The 16,159-nt window shown below is 52.1% G+C and overlaps 2 protein-coding genes across 2 annotated transcripts in view; one reads left to right on the top strand and one right to left on the bottom strand.

The window, feature by feature from the left end:
* Pi4ka (phosphatidylinositol 4-kinase alpha) overlaps positions 1-5,436 on the top strand; it is a 136,809-nt gene extending 131,373 nt beyond the window's left edge. Inside the window, exons 48-55 of the mRNA XM_042666171.1 lie at positions 140-249; positions 629-733; positions 822-947; positions 1,146-1,266; positions 1,654-1,813; positions 2,347-2,436; positions 2,825-2,908; positions 4,947-5,436. Coding sequence (XP_042522105.1) covers positions 140-249; positions 629-733; positions 822-947; positions 1,146-1,266; positions 1,654-1,813; positions 2,347-2,436; positions 2,825-2,908; positions 4,947-4,998 — 848 coding nt within the window. The 3' untranslated portion in view covers positions 4,999-5,436. The remainder of the gene's footprint in view (positions 1-139; positions 250-628; positions 734-821; positions 948-1,145; positions 1,267-1,653; positions 1,814-2,346; positions 2,437-2,824; positions 2,909-4,946) is intronic.
* A 2,371-nt stretch (positions 5,437-7,807) lies between these two features.
* Positions 7,808-10,583, bottom strand: Tmem191c (transmembrane protein 191C). Its single transcript, XM_042666310.1, has 10 exons — positions 10,345-10,583; positions 9,431-9,554; positions 9,278-9,328; positions 9,106-9,183; positions 8,896-8,952; positions 8,736-8,795; positions 8,386-8,450; positions 8,227-8,299; positions 8,107-8,138; positions 7,808-8,006 (listed from the first exon to the last, which is right to left on the bottom strand). The coding sequence occupies exons 1-10, from the start codon at positions 10,497-10,499 to the stop codon at positions 7,808-7,810; spliced, it is 894 nt and encodes a 297-aa protein (XP_042522244.1). The 5' UTR covers positions 10,500-10,583.
* Between the last annotated feature and the right edge of the window lie 5,576 nt (positions 10,584-16,159).

Raw genomic sequence — 16,159 nt, 5'->3', positions numbered from 1 at the left:
ATTCTGCCAGCTGACTTGTGATGTTTCTTGGGTCCCTTATTCCCTTAGCGCTTTGTACAAGTGATCCTCAAGATCCAGGTCTCCTCAGAGGCCTCTCACTGCCTCCAGTTAACAGGCACTGCCTCTGCCCTATCCCCAGGTCTGCGGTGCTGCTCAGACTCGGAGGATGAGTGCAGCAGGCAGGAGGCTGACGGCCAGAAGATCTGCTGGCAAGCAGCCATCTTCAAAGTGGGGGATGACTGCCGGCAGGTAACGGAGCTAGGCTAGCAGAGCAGGCCTTTTTTCCCCCAAAGAAGTGAATCTTATATGGAGAAACAGCCATTTCCCCTCATTTGGTTCAGATGCCATGAAGTTAATTAGGGCTCCTGCCAAACAGCCCCTGCCTGCCCTTCTACCTCTAATGCCTATCCAGAGGAACATACGAGGAGGGCAGAGCTCCTATTTAATCATATATACCCTTGCAGCAGTGTAGCATCATACCCAGCATGTCAGACTCCAGTTGTGGCCAGCTCCTTCTCTTTTGGACCTTGGCTTCTGTGCTGTATGACCCTTGAGAGCCACTGGAAGGTGTGTAGGCTGCGTTGTGAGGAGGCCGGATGTTAGCATCTCCCCCCATCTCCCTCCCCAGGATATGCTGGCCCTGCAGATCATCGACCTCTTCAAGAACATCTTCCAGCTTGTTGGCCTGGACCTCTTTGTTTTCCCTTACCGGGTGGTGGCCACTGCCCCTGGGGTAAGTTTCCTGAGCAGGAGACTGGCATGGGGCCTGTTTCTTCCCACCCGGCATTCCTCAAGGCTCACTCTTCCATCTTCCTTCCTAGTGTGGAGTGATTGAATGCATCCCTGACTGCACCTCCCGAGACCAGCTGGGCCGCCAGACCGACTTTGGCATGTATGATTACTTCACACGTCAATATGGGGATGAGTCCACCCTGGCCTTCCAGCAGGTAGCTACCCTGGTTACCCACCTGTTATCACCTGTCCCTTCCCTCTGCTGCTCCTTCATTAGCTCAAACTAGATCACCCGAAAAGAAAGTGAACCCTTGAGAATGGGAGAAAGGGCCTGGCTTACTGATCCAGGCTCTGCGTCCAAGGTGGGGCACTGCTGGCCCCTGAGCCATCATGAGCCCACACTTTCCACACAGGCACGCTACAACTTTATCCGAAGCATGGCCGCCTACAGCCTTCTGCTGTTCCTGCTGCAGATCAAAGACAGGCACAATGGCAACATCATGCTGGACAAGAAGGGCCACATCATCCATATCGGTGAGCTGGGCCCCAGACCACCTCCCTGTCCCCTCACCCCACAGAAGGGGGCAAGCCTGTCATGACCACCTAGCCATGAGGGTCAGGGTGGGCATTGGATTCAATTCTAAGGTCCAAGCTGTTAGCCCTCAGGCCATCCTGCTGTAGAGAGGACCTAGATGGGCAAAAGGAAACTAACACATGAGCTCAGGAACCGCATCCTGAGCTTTGGGACTCCCACCCCAGTTCCTGCCTCCATTTCCTCCTCCCTCTTCGTGTTCAGCGCTCCCCCACTGTCCCCAACAGGATATAGCCTGCTCTTGGTGTGACAGTTCATGGGATCCCTAGAGCCCTTTTCCTTCTTTGACCCTGCATATCCACCCAATGACAGGCTTTGGGATTTTGCAGACTTTGGCTTCATGTTCGAAAGCTCACCGGGTGGCAACCTTGGCTGGGAGCCAGACATCAAGCTGACAGACGAGATGGTGATGATCATGGGGGGCAAGATGGAGGCCACGCCATTCAAATGGTTCATGGAGATGTGCGTCCGAGGCTACCTAGCTGTGCGGTAAGCCCTGGGGCAATGTATGGAGGGCGTGAGGAACAGTGGGGACAGCCCTTTGATGCTGGCAAAGAGCATGCTCAAGCACCCTGGAGAATTAAGTGGAGAGAGAGAACCCCTTGTCTCTACCTTCTCTTGGCTTCCCTGTGCAAGTCACCTCTATCTGGGCTTTCAGCCACATCCTGCAGTCTCCCAGAACTCATTTGCCTGACACCCCTCAGCCTTAGGCTTCCTCTTCTGGGCATCCCATCCACCATTGCATCATAGTGCATGTCACTTAGCCAAGACCACACACAGTGTGTGATACTCAAGTACTGTTGTCATGAATGACAAAGAGGACTCCACTGCTGGAGTCCTCACATGTGGGATAGGGCGGGAGCACTCAGCCCTGGTGGTGGGAGGGTCAGTGAATAGCCCCAGCAAAGCCATGTAAAGGGCTGGGGGCCCAGAACACACGTGTGGGTGTCTTGGAGGGAGAGGCAGAAGTAGCAGGCTCAGGCTGGCCTGTCTTCTCTTCATCCCTCCACCTCTCTCCACAGACCCTACATGGATGCAGTCGTCTCTCTGGTCACGCTCATGTTGGACACAGGCCTGCCATGTTTCCGAGGCCAGACAATCAAGTTGCTGAAGTAGGTTTCTCAGTGGATGTGCAGGCCGCATGGGGAAGTTGTCCTTGGCTGAGACTACCCAGACATGGGAGCCTTCTATGTGGTTGTAACTGATAGCCATGTCCTTGGAAACCAAGGTGGTCACCAAACCCCCATCCCCGGGCCCTGGGGCTGCAGTAGCTTAGCTTCCTTAAAGCTTACTCCTCTTCACAGGGCCACTCAGGCCTGGAACATGCTGAGAAACCAGGTACTGTTCTCAGCTTTTGGGAAACAGACTGTGGTAGGTGCCATTCTAGGCCATAGCCCTTAGCTGGAAACATTTCCACAACCACTGAAGTCCAATGCACAAGCAGAACCTCCCACTGAGAGAGGCATCAGTGGCAATGCAGCCCTACTCTTCTCTCCCCAGACACAGGTTTAGCCCCAATATGACCGAGCGGGAGGCGGCAAATTTCATCATGAAGGTGATCCAAAGCTGTTTCCTCAGCAACAGGCAAGTCACATCCCTGCCCTCTTCCTTGGTCACAAAGTACTGACAGGATTGGGTGCAGAGCAGGTGACAAGGCTCCTGCTGTCCCTGAGCTGCTCTTCTTGTGGAAGACCCATGATTACTTGAGCCTTAGTGAGAGTTGTCAGGGAGCAACAGGTGCTGGTTTAGAGCACCCAGGGGAGTGCTGAGGGGAACACTTAGAAGTGAAAGGCAGGAAGCCAGAAAGAAGACCCAGAATTGCAAGGCCAAGAGCAAGGAAGGTGCTGGCAGCTTCTCCTGCAGGGTTTAGGAGTCAGACCTCATCTATAGAGGCTGAAGTGTCAGGTACAAACAAGAAGAAGGCAGCTCTGACAGGTGAGAAAGGGAGCAGCTCTAGGAATCTGAGCTAATCCACAGAGGGAGCCCCTAAATACAAGGAAAGGAGGCTGAGCCACTCCATCCCTAAAGTAGGAGGCTAGGGGGTGGCCATCTTGCCTAAAAGGGCTGCTGGGTGAGCTAGGCACCAGTAGGTCACGCCTGTAATCCTACTACTCAGAAGGCTGAGATCTGAGGATCATGGTTCAAAGCCAGCCCAGGCAGGAAAGTCCATGAGACTTTTTTTTTTTTTTTAATCAGTCATGGGGCTTGAACTCTGGGCTTGGGCGCTATCCTTGCGCTCTTCAGCTCAAGGCAAGCGCTCTATCGCTTGAGCCACAGCGTGACTTCCGGTTTTCTAGTGGTTTATTGGAGATAAGAGTCTCATGGACTTTCCTGCCCAGGCTGGCTTTGAAACACAATCCTCAGATCTCAGCCTCCTGAGTAGCTAGGATTACAGGCGTGAGCCACTGGCACCTGGCTCCATGAGACTCTTTTTTTTGGGGGGGGGGGGCGGGGGGGGGGTCCGGTCATGGGGCCTGAACTCTGGGCCTGGGAGCTGTCTCAGCTCTTCAGCTCAAGGCTAACGCTCTACCACTTGAGCCACAGTGCCACTTCCAGCTTTTTTCTTTTTGCTTATGTGGTGCTGAGGAATCAAACCCAGGGCCTCAGGCATGCAAGGCAAGCGCTCTACCACTGAGCCACCTTCCCAGCCCCTCCATGAGACTCTTATCTCCAATTAACCACCAGAAAACTAGAAGTGGCACTGTGGCTCAAGTGGTAGAGCGCTCACTTTGAGCTGAAGAGGTGAGGGACAGAGCCCAGGCCCAGAGTTCAAGTCCCAGGACCAACAAAAAAAAGCCTGACCTGGGCACTGGTGGCTCACGCCTGTAATCTTAGCTATTCAGGATGCTGAGATCTGAGGATCGTGATTCAAAGGCAGCCTGGGCAGGAAAGTCTGTGAGACTCTTAACTCCAGTTAACCACCAGAAAACCAGAAGTGGCACTGTAGCTCAAGTGGTAGAGCATTAGCCTTGGGCTGAAGAGCTCAGGGAAAGTGCCCAGGCCCAGAGTTCAAGCTCCACAACCACTACCACCACCAACAACAACAAAAGAAGCCTGAGCCTGAGAGGAAAACAGAGAAGTTTCCCTGACTGCCCACAAGATGTGCTGCCCTAATCAGGGCAGTGTAAAAAGGGCAGAGCAGGCTCAGCAGGCTACTAGGCACAGAGAAGACAGAAGTGGAAGCTTAGAGCCATCATGAGAACACCAGGGGAAATGGCCAATGACATCTCTTAAGGGTATGAAAGCGGTCCGAGAAACAGAACAAGTGAGGGTCTAAGATGTAGTAAAACAGGTCCAGGCTGAGTGAGAAGGCTGAGAATATGAAGGGGGCCAGGTTGAGGTCCAGGAGCTAGGTGGCAAAGGAAGATGGGTAGGGCTGGGAAGATGGCTCAGTGGTACAGCGCTTGCCTTGCATGCATGAGGCCCTGGGTTCGATTCCTCAGCACCACATAAGCAAAAAGAAAAAAGCTGGAAGTGGCGCTGTGGCTCAAGTGGTAGAGCACTAGCCTTGAGCTGAAGAGCTGAGGGACAGCGCCCAGGCCCAGAGTTCAGGCCCCACAACCGGACCCAAAAAAAAAAGGAAGATGGGTAAACCTTTCATTATGTCCCCTTGGTCTTCCAGGAGCCGGACCTACGACATGATCCAGTACTATCAGAATGATATCCCCTACTAGGGAGGGACTTTCTGAAGTCCAGCCCCTCTGCCCTGAGCCACCCATTCTGAAGCTTCCTCAATCGTGGAGCCTGTGAGCACTCCCACCCCTTGATGCCCCAAGAGGCCCCACCTTGTGATCACTGGGTGAGCTGCCTGCAGCCCCATCATCTCACCCAGCAGGGTTGTTTTATAGTAAAAAGAACTGCAGCCCTCAGCAGCTGAGCTGCTCCCTAGGCGTGGCATGAGTGTGCAGTGCTTCAGTGACACCAGAGACTGAGTCGACAATCGTGATGGTGCTGTCTGCGCACAGGTGTGAAATTGTCTGCACTGGACACGCTCCCTGCCTGTCTTCTTACATAGGTACATGAAGTATTTTCTTGTGTATAAGAAAAAATGCAACTTAATATTTAACCAATGTGTACAAAATAAAAACCCCAAAAATGTGCTGTATTGGAAAGCCTGGCTGGGTTAATGGCACGCAGCGGGTAGAGTGGGTGAGGATGGTTCCTAGCCAGATGCCCAAAGGTGAGAGGCTCCCACCCCAGGGCCAAGGACCTCACAGTCCAGGCTGTGATTATGTCTTAAATTTCACACAGACCTATCGAAAATAACTAAGTCAGATGCTAGTGGCTCACACTTGTAATCCTAACATCTTAGGAGATTTGAGGATCAAGGTTCAAAGCCAGCCTGGGTAGAAAAGTCTGAAAGATTCCATCTCAGACACAACACACTGTGGACAGCACAGTGCTAGACTGGAGAAATGGCTCAAGTGGTAGTTGTTCTTGAGGCCCTGAGTTCAAACCCCGGTATCACCAAAAAAATCATTCAGAAGAAAATGTGACAAATGTCTGAATGACATTTGAATGTCATGACAAATGTCTCAATGAATTGTGTGTGTGTGTGTGTGTGTGTGTGTGTTTGCATGCCAGTCCTGGGGCTTAGACTCAGGCCTGGGCCTGTCCCTGAATGTTTTTGTTGAAGGACAGCACTCTACCACTTGAGCTACACCTCCACTTAATTGTAGATAACAATGGATTTTCCTGCCTGGATTGGTTTTGAAAGTCCATTTTCAGATCTAAACCTCCAGAGTAGCTAGGATTATAGGCATGAGCCACCAGCACCTAGCTAAGAATAGATTCTTTAAAACTCAAAACACATGAGTCCATAGACAAATTTAATTTCTATCACCCATAATTTTTTTTAAAAATTAAAAAATGAAATGTCTACAGAGAAGGCAAGATAGCCTCTGTACGCTGAGCTTTTGGGCGGTATAGGCAAGAAAATGTCAATTTAGCCTGGGCAACACATAGAGACCTTGACCCTGAAAAACAAAAGTAGGCTAAGGTCATGGTTCAAGTGATCTAAGAGCACCTGACTAAGACCAACAAGACCCCGAGTCCAAACCCCAGAATCTAAATAAAAAATATCCATCAGCATTTGTGTCAGAAGAAACCCTGTACCTGTGGCTCATGTCTATAATCCTAGCTACTCAAGAAACTGAGATCTGAAGATCATGGTCTGAAGACAGCCCAGGCATTTACCTCCAATTAACCACCAAAAAGTTGGAACTGGAACTGTAGCTCAGGTGATAAGAGGCTTGCATTGAGCAAAAGAGGTCAAAGATAGTGCCTAAGCTCTGAGTTCAAGCCTCAAGACTGGCACACACACACAAAATTGACTGGTAAAACATACCTAAAATATGAAAACATTTGAGACGTAGGAAAAGATAACTTGTGGTCAGTATGCTTTTTTGACTGTGATAGTTAACCTCTGAATATTGATGTACTTGTAAATAATAATGTCAGACTCCGTTTTCTAGCAAGTATTAATACTTAACATCTGAGAAAAACCTGGGACTGGGAATGTGGCTTAGTGGTAGAGTGCTTACCTTGCATGCATGAAATCCTGGGTTTGATACCTCAGTACTACATACACAGAAAAGGCTAGAAGTGGTGCTGTGGCTCAAGTGGTAGAGTGCTAGCCTAGAGCAAAAGAAGCTCAGGGACAGTGTCCAGGCCCTGAGTTCAAGCCCCAGGACTGGCAAAAACCTGATCTGGAGACGTGGCTCAAGCAGTAGAGTACCAGCCTTGAGCAAAAACAGGACAGTGCCCTGGTCGCCAGTACCAGCGCGTATACACAAAGCAAAAAACATTCCACATAACAAAATCAGCTCGTGTCAGTAGTCCTACTCACTCAGGATACTAAGATGTTCAAAGCCAGCCCAGGCAGGGAACTCCATAACTCCATGAGACTCTTTATCTCCAGATAACTATCATAAGGCTTTTAGTGGAGCTTTGTTTCAAGTGGTAGAGCACCAGCCCCCACACACACACACACAATTTTCCACAAAACAAAACATTCATTTTTAAACAATCCACTGTGGCTCAGACCTGTAATGCTACCTACTCAGGAGGCTGAGATCAGAGGATGCAGATTCAGAGCCAGCCCAGGCAGGAAAGTTCATGAGACTCATCTGCAATTAACCACTAAAAACAATCTGGAAATGAAGCAAAAGCACATCAAGGACAGCACCCAGACCCTGGGTTCAAGCCCCCAACTAGCTAAATAAATAACTACATCGCCCAGGCACACAGGAAAAGCTCCAAAGAGACATACCCAGCCGCTGAAGAATGAGAACTACAGAATCGGAACTCCTCTCAGCCTACAACTTGGGATAAAGGTTGGTGGCCTCCATGCAACAGCGGAGCTTAGGTGCTAGGGACGGTGGCTGGGTCCCATGGGACACGGAGGCCCCGTCGCGGCCACCCCCTACGCACGCCCCAGAAACCACACGGACACTTAAGTCCAGACAGCGGGCATGATGTGCGTTAGGCAGGCAGCAGACCGCGCACGCGCAGTTCGAGCAGCGGGGACAGCGTGTAGCGCAGCCGGCGGAGGGCGACCTCCGAGCTGAGGTGTGGGAGGCCCGGCAAGTCGGGCTTCGTCAGCACCATGTAGAGCAGCGGCAGCGCCAGGAAACCGAGTGGGAGCAGCAGCAGTGTCTGCAGCGCGCTCAGTGCCCACAGCCTGCCAGGGACCGGAGGACAGACAGACGGGCAGATGGGCGGCGGCCTGGAGAGGCACCAAGATGGGGAACTGGAGCCCGCTCACCCTCCGCCGGGCTCACCTGATGCTCCCCACGCCTAGCAGTCGCTTCTCCTACAAAGAAGGAGCAACGTCCAGGTCTCTCCTGGAGAGGCTGAATCCCGCTCCAGCCCCGAGCCCGCCCGACCCGGCCGGCGCTCACGCAGTCCGCCCTGGCCACCTCTTCCATGAGCGAGCCGGTACAGGCCTGCGCCCGACGGGGCTGCGAGCTCCACCTGCAAGGCAGGCACTGGAGGTGAGCCACCTGCCACGGGCCCCACCCGCGTCCCCACCCCTCATCCCGCTCTTCCAGATCCCTTACACTTCCGGGCCTCCTCGCGAAGCCTCCAGCGCAGCCGCCGCCTCCATCACCTTCCCCTGCAGCTCCTGGAGGAACGGGAGTGAGGAGTGGGCCACACTGTATACAGAAGTGACTGGTGGCTCACGCCTGTAATGCTGGCTACTCAGGAGGTTGAACTCTGAGGATCATGGTTCAAAGCCAGCCTAGGCAGGTAAACTACATGCGACGCTTTTCTCAATTCATCACCACCTTCGGCTCCAGTGGTAGAGCACCAGCTCTGAGCGAAAAAGCTAAGGGACAGACTCCAGGCCTTGAGTTCTCGCGCGCATACACACACACACACACACAGACTAGTTCTCAGGGAGGCACACCTGCAAAACCCCGCTCTGCTCCTGGAAGCTGGCCCACGCCTCCTCGGTCCGCTGTGCGCCCTAGGGGTACGAGGAGTCTTGATTAAACGTGAGGGGCCCCCTTCCCTCCACAATCTAGCTCTGAAGCCCGCCCTCCCCACAAGACCCCAGCTCCTCTCACCTGCTGCAAGGCTTCAGCTTGCCGGGCATACTTGGCCTCCGCCAACTCCAGCTGTTTCTTCCGAAGGATCCAAGAAATGTTAAAAGCCAAACGGGCGGTTCCGGGACCTCAGAGCGGCGCACAGGCGCACGGGCTCGACCCTCCGCCCGGGGTCTCCCGGGCCGCGCCCACGGCTCCGCCCTCACCCCCTCCTGAGCCCCACCTCAGTACCTGCAACGCTACCAGTTGGGTCCCTAGTTGTTGCTCCGCGCGCTGCTGGCTCAGCTGTTCGCCTCCGTAGTAAAAGAGCTGGGGACCAGGCTTGTGAGTCCAGGGCTCACGGGGCACCTTAAGGGACAGGGGACCGGACGGGCGATAGAAGCTGTCCCAGCCCCTGACTTACCTGACTGGACAGCTCCTCCCACTGCTCCTGCAGCATCTGGTTGTGAAGCTCCTGAGAGGAGAATCAAGAGCCGGTCCGGATCTCTGCCCGCCCCGCCCCTGGCCCCGCCCCTGGCCCCGCCCCGCCCCCCGCAGGCCCGGGCCCCGCCCCCACCAGGTCTTGTTTGCGCCGCTCCTCCTCCTCCAGCAGCCCCCGAACCCGCTCCACGCGCTCCCGCGCCGCCTCCCGCGCTTCCCCTCGTAGCGCCCGCGTCGCTTGGCTGCGCCTCCGCTGCAGACTACGGATGAGAATTTAGAGTGCTACCGGGCGCTGGTGGCTCACGCCTGTAATCCTAGCTACTCAGGAGGCTGAGATCTGAGGATCGCGGTTCAAAGCCAGCCCGGGCAGGAGAGACCGTGAGACTCCTATCTCCAATAAACCACCAGAAAACCGGAAGTGGCACTATAGCTCAAGTGGTAGAGCGCTCGCCTTGAGCTGAAGAGCTGAGGGACAGCGCCCAGGCCCAGAGTTCAGGCCCCACGACCGGACCCCAAAAAAAAAAAAGTTTCACGGACTTGCTGGGCGCTGGTGGCTCACGCCTGTAATCCTAGCTACTCAGGAGGCTGAGATCTGAGGATCGCGGTTCAAAGCCAGTCCGGCAGGAAAGTCTGTGAGACTCTTATCTCCAATAAACCACCAGAAAAACGGAAGTGGCGCTGTGGCTCAAGTGGTAGAGTGCTAGCCTTGAGCTGAAGAGCTGAGGGACAGCGCCCAGGCCCAGAGTTCAAGCCCCAAGACCGACAAAAAAAAAAAAAAGAACTTAGAGTGCTGCGGGCAGGGTGCGGGGCGCTCAGGATCCCGCTGCTGGTCCTGCCCCGCCGCTGCTACGGACAGGACCTGCCTCCCACACAACCGTTGGGGTGTCGGACCCGGCCCTCCCTCCCCCTAGGACTGGCCCAGTTCCGATGGCCACGAGGGGTGGGCCCGAAACTCTGGGATGCCCCGCCCCCGACTCCGCACCGTCCGGGGCAGGGCCGGTTCTCTCGCACGCGCTGCCCCTCACCCCGCCCCGAGCGCTCCCGGCGCACCTGCGCTCGTGCTCGCGCAGGTCCTGGAGGCGCGCGGTGAGGCTCTCGCTCTCGGCCTCCAGCCCGCGCACCAGTTCCTCCAGCTCCTGCTTCCGCAGTCGCCCGTCCCGGTTGTCCTTCTGCAGCTGCAGCAGCTGCTCCTGGGGCTCAGCCATGATTCCAGAGCTCTACAGTCTTTCCAGGCTCTTCTCCGGTCTCTCGCTGGGGAAACCGACTCACTGTCGGCGTCACAATGGACGCCAGAGGGCGCCCCAACTCACTCGCTCCGCCCCACCCCCAGCCGAACCCGACGCGGGCCAAGCAGGATCACAGATCAGCATAAAATGTTATCAAAGGACTACAATTGAGTGAGCCCGTGCCTCACGCCTGTCATCCTAGCTACTCAGGAGGCTGAGATCTGAGGATCGCGGTTCAAAACCAGCCCGGGCAGGAAAGTCTGTGACACTCTTTTCTCCAATAAACCACTAGAAAACCGGAAGTGGCGCTGTGGCTCAAGCTAGAGCGCTCGCCTTGAGCTGAAGAGCTGAGGGACAGCGCCCAGGCCCAGAGTTCAAGCCCCACGACCCACAGAAAAGAAAAAAAAAAGTTAATGAAAGCCCAGTGAAAGGTTAATAAACTGCTCATATCAAACGCACGTAAACCAAAGCAAGATTAGTTTCCCCATATGCAAATGGTACTTGATAAACCTTTCTTCTGGAAAAAAAAAACAAGAGGTTTGAACTCGGCCTGGGCGCTGTCCCTTAGCTCTTCAGCTCAAGGCGAGTGCTCTACCACTTAAGCCACTGCGCCACTTCCAGTTTTCTGGTGGTTTATTGGAGATAAGAGTCTCAGGGAACATTGGGACAATATGTGCAGCCTCAAGGGGTGTCTGTAGTGGACTTTGTGCGGTTTGAATGTGGAGAAAGTGAAGAGACAGTAGAAGCAGAATAGGTTCCAAACACTTTGGGCCTAGAATGTAATAATTACTCAAGTTATTTCCTAAGCATCTTTACCCCCAGAATTTGTTTTTCTGGTGAGTTTATAGTGAAATTACATGCTCATGAGTAAACTTATTAAATAAATATAATAGAGTATTAAAAAAAAAGTCTCACGGACTTTCCTGCCCAGGCTGCCTTTGAACCGTGATCCTCAGATCTCAGCCTCCTGAGTAGCTAGGATTACAGGTGTGAGCCACCAGCGCCCGGCTCTCTCTCTCTCTTTTTTTTTTTTTTTTTGGGTCCGGTCATGGGGCCTGAACTCTGGGCCTGGGCGCTGTCCCTGAGCCCTTCAGCTCAAGGCTAGCCACTCTACCACTTGAGCCAGCGCCACTTCCGGCTTTTTTCTTTTTCTTATGTGGTGCTGAGGAATCAAACCCAGGGCCTCATGCGTGCAAGGCAAGCGCTCTACCACTGAGCCACCTTCCCAGCCCCTCTCTCTCTTTTTTAAAATAGGATTTCACCTGTGTAGCGCAGACTGGCCTCTGACTCTCAGTCCTCCTGCCTCAGCTTCCCAAGTTCTGGAATTATAGATGGGCTCACACAGGCCCACCTTGTTTTTTGTTTTTGTTTTTATTGTCCATCCTGGGCCTGGGCACTGTCCTCGGCTCTTCAGCTCAAAGTGAGTGTTCTACCACTTCAGCCACTGGGCCACTTCTGGTTTTCTGGTGGTTAATTGGAGATGAGAGTCTCATGGACTTTCCTGCCTGGGCTGGCTTTGAACCATGATCCTCAGATCTCAGCCTCCTGAGTAGCTAGGATTACAGATGTGAGCCACCGGTGCCCAGCCAGGCTGCCTTTGAACTGTAATCCTCAGATCTATCACCTTAGTCAGGATTACAGGTGTGAGCTACAGGTGCCCAGCTTGACTGACCGAATTTTGTGGTGCTGGGGATAGAACTCAAGGCCTTGACACATATCAGGCAAGCTACTACCACTGAGCTGTATCCTTGGTTCCTGAGAAATGCTGTTCTTTTCTTTTTCTTCTCTAGGTTCAAGACCACTGCATGAACTCAGTACCTGCAGCCATTTTCACTCCTAGGCTAGTGCTCTACCAACTGAGTGACACTTCCAACACCAGAACTTTGTGGGGGGAGAGGAGGTTGTTTTTTGTTTTGTTTTGTTTTTTTTACAATGCTGAGGCTTGAACTCAGGGCCTTGGTACTGTCTGTGAGCTTCTTTTTCTCAAGGCTAGCACTCTACCACTTGAGCCATAGCACCAATTCTGGATTTTTCTGTTTATGTGGTGCTGAGGAGTCGAACCCAGGGCTTCATGCATGCTAGGCAAGCACTCTACTACTAAGCCACATTCCCAGTCCAGAATCTTGTTCTTTATTTTGTCTTTTTTTGTTGTTGTTGGTCATGGGGCTTGAACTCTGGGCTTGGGTGCTGTCCTTGTGCTCTTCAGCTCAAGGCAAACACTCTACCACATGAGCCACAGTGCCACTTCCGGCTTTCTAGTGGTTTACTGGAGATAGGAGTCTCACGGACTAGGGCTAGGAAGATGGCTCAGTGGTAGAGAGCTTGCCTTGCATGCATGAGGCCCTGGGTTGGATTCCTCAGCACCACATAAGCAAAAAGAAAAAAGCCGGAAGTGGCACTATGGCTCAAGTGGCAGAGCGCTAGCCTTGAGCTGAAGAGCTGAGGGACAGGGCCCAGGCCCAGAGTTCAGGCCCCACGACCTGACCCAAAAAAAAAATAAGAGTCTCACGGACTTTCCTGCTCGGGCTGGCTTTGAACCACCATCCTAAGATCTCAGCCTCCTGAGTAGATCTTGGGGAGCAACCATTTAGGTTCTGTCATTTCTCTTCCAGATGAATATTAAATTTACTTAGACTTTTGTGTGTGTGTGTCAGTTGTGGGGCTTGAAAGGGTGTGGGTGTTGTCCCTGAGCTTATTCACTGAAAGCTAGCATTTTATCACTGTGTGCCACAGCACCACTTCCAGTTTTCTCATGGCTAATTGGAGTTAAGTCTCACAGACTTTCCTGCTTAGGCTGGCTTTGAACCACCATCCTCTGATCTCAGCCTCTATAGTAGCTAGGATTACAGACATAAGCCACTGGCACCCAGCTAGACCTTAATTTACTTATTTTGTTGTCGGTTCTGGAACTTGAACTCAGGCACTGGGCACTGTCCCTGAGCTTTTATGCTCAAAGAGCCACAACTCCATTTCTGGCCTTCTGGTGGTTAACTTGTGATACAGTCTCATGGATTTGCTGCCCAGGCTGGCTTCAAACCACTATCTTCAGATCTCAGCCTCCAGAGTAGTTAGCCATGAGCTACCAGTGCCCAACTTTAGAGCTATTTCAAACAGGGTCTTCTGTTGTGTAGCAAAGGCTGGCTTAGAACTCTCCATCCTCCTGCTGCAGCCTCTGGAGTCCTCAGATTACAGGCACAGGTGTAAAAAAGTACATTTGTGATACCTATTAGAGGTGAAGAATGGATACTTTCCACTAATTATCTGCCTTGGGAACAAAACATTTCTGTCCATTTATATGAACTGAATATGAAATGACCATCAGTGTTATGTGTTGAACACTTGGTCCCCAACCAGTGGTGTTATTTTGGGAAACTGTAGACATTTTAAGAAGAGCCTTGCTGGAGGAAACCACTACAGGCATTAACTTGTGTATGTATATATGCACGTGTATGTATATATGCCCATACGACACCCACAAAACTACAAATGTGCATGCCAATATTGGGGTTTGGGGTTTGAACTCAAAGCCGCATATTCTTGCTCATCTTGCTTGATTACAGCTGATCCACACACTTGTGTCTTGCCTTTAGTCCAGCATTCTACTAATTGGAGATCAAGTCTCAAGACTTTTCTTCTCTAGGCCGGCTTCAAAATTCAATCCTCTCAAGTCTCAACTTCCTGAGTAGGCAGTATTACAGGTGTGCGGATCACACTTGTGTTTTCTAAAGGCCATTGTGGCATACAGGTGGCAGAGGCTGAGCTGTGTCCCTTCAGATTCACTTGTCCTTTGATTTAGTTAGAATGTGACTTACTTGGAGACAGGGTCTTTCCAGAAGTAATCACAATTTAAAGAGACAGGAATTTGGGTATGGCTTGGAAATACAGAGGAGAATCCAGAGTTCCATCCCCAGCATTGCACAAAAGAAAGCCCCATTCTTCTAGAGTGGCCAGAGCTGCCACATACCCCCTCTGTGGGCACAGAGGTGGTGGAATTACCAACTGTGTTAGGAGTTAGTCACCAAGTGCCAGGTGTTCTAGATGCCTCTGTCTGCATGACTCCTGGAGTCCCACTTGATCGCCTCTTCTTCAGCTCCTGCCTGTACACCCTACTTCCAGGGCTGCAGCATTCCAAAGCCCTCATCATACCCCGACAGGCGTCAGGATGCTTTCCTACAGGTGAGAAAACTGAAGCTCAGCATGAGCAGGCAGTCACAGCAGGGCTGCCCATCTGTACCCACCTGAGAAACATGGAGCATTTGAATCCCTGAAGGTATGGAGAACAGTTCAGATGGCAGCCTCAGGTCACACAGATCATAGCCTAAATGTGGATAGGAAAGCCAGCTTGGAATGCCTGGTTCCACATCAGGAAGATGATGGGCAGGAACCCCAGGGACAGAAACTCTTGACCTTGGTAACGTCACATTCTACCTGGAACTGCATGGGCCCCACCCTGCCTCACAGCGCACTGGGGTGATCCTGAAGCCCCTCTCTAACATTACACAGACACACCCACAGCTTTCCTGAAGAAAGGGCTGGGGAATTGTGTGTGTGTGTGTGTGTGTGTGCAGAGAGAGAGACAGAGACAGAGAGAGTGAGACAGAGAGTGTGTGTGTGTGCTGGTCCTGGGGCTTCAACTCAGGGTCTGGGCACTGTCTCTGAGCTTCTTGTGCTCAAGGCTCAGTCAGCACTCTACCACTAGAGCCACACCTCCATCGTTTTCTTCTTCCTCCTCCTCCTCCTCCTCCTCTTCTGCGTAGACATTTGTTGTAGGTAGTCACATGGACTTTCATGCTTAAGTTGGGTTTGAACCTTGATCCTCAAATCTCAGTCTCCTGAGTAGTTAGGATTACAGGTACAAGCCATTGGCAACCAGCTGCTTTAATCTTTTGCTGGTTAGTTCGAGATAACGTCTTAGACTTCTCAGACTTCTCCTCAAATCTCAGATTTCTGAGTTTCTAAGATTACTAGTATGAGCCATCAGTGCCTAGCTTCATTCATTCATCGTAAGAAAAACATGCTTTTGGTCATGGGGCTTGACTCAGGGCCTAGGCACTGTCCCTGAGCTATTTTGCTCACTCAAAGCTAGCACTGTACCACCGTGAGCCACAGTGCCACTTTAGTTTTCTGGTCATTAATTAGAGATATCTCCTGGACTTTCCTACCCAGGCTGGCTTCGAATCATGATCCTTAGATTTCAGCTTCCTAAGTAGCTAGGATTACAGGTATGAGCCACCATCGCCTGGCTAGAAAAACATATTTTTAATTGGAAGAACGTTCTTGCAGTGAAAGCTACTCAAAATGGCATCACCATTTACAAAGGACTCAAGCTCACTCCAGTCAGCACTGTGGGGAGTGCTGGCTTCCTGATTTTTTTTTAAATTTTTTTTATTTATTTATTTTTTTGTCCAACGTGGGTCTTGAACTCTGGGCCTGGGTGCTGTGCCTCAGCTCTTCAGCTCAAGGTGAGCACTCTACCACTTGAACCACAGCACAACTTCCAGTTTTCTGGTGGTTTATTGGAGATGAGTCTCATGGACTTTCTTGCCCAGGCTGGTTTTGAAACAAGATCCTCAGATCTCAGCCTCCTGAGTAGCTAGGATTATAGACATGGGCCACCAGCTCCCAGCTGGCTTCCTTAT

The sequence above is a fragment of the Dipodomys spectabilis genome, unplaced genomic scaffold, assembly GCF_019054845.1.
Source record: "Dipodomys spectabilis isolate Male_0828 unplaced genomic scaffold, ASM1905484v1 ptg000363l, whole genome shotgun sequence".
Classification (NCBI taxonomy): domain Eukaryota; kingdom Metazoa; phylum Chordata; class Mammalia; order Rodentia; family Heteromyidae; genus Dipodomys; species Dipodomys spectabilis.
Note: the sequence above shows the minus strand (reverse complement) of the source record. Positions and strands in the feature narration are given on the sequence as shown.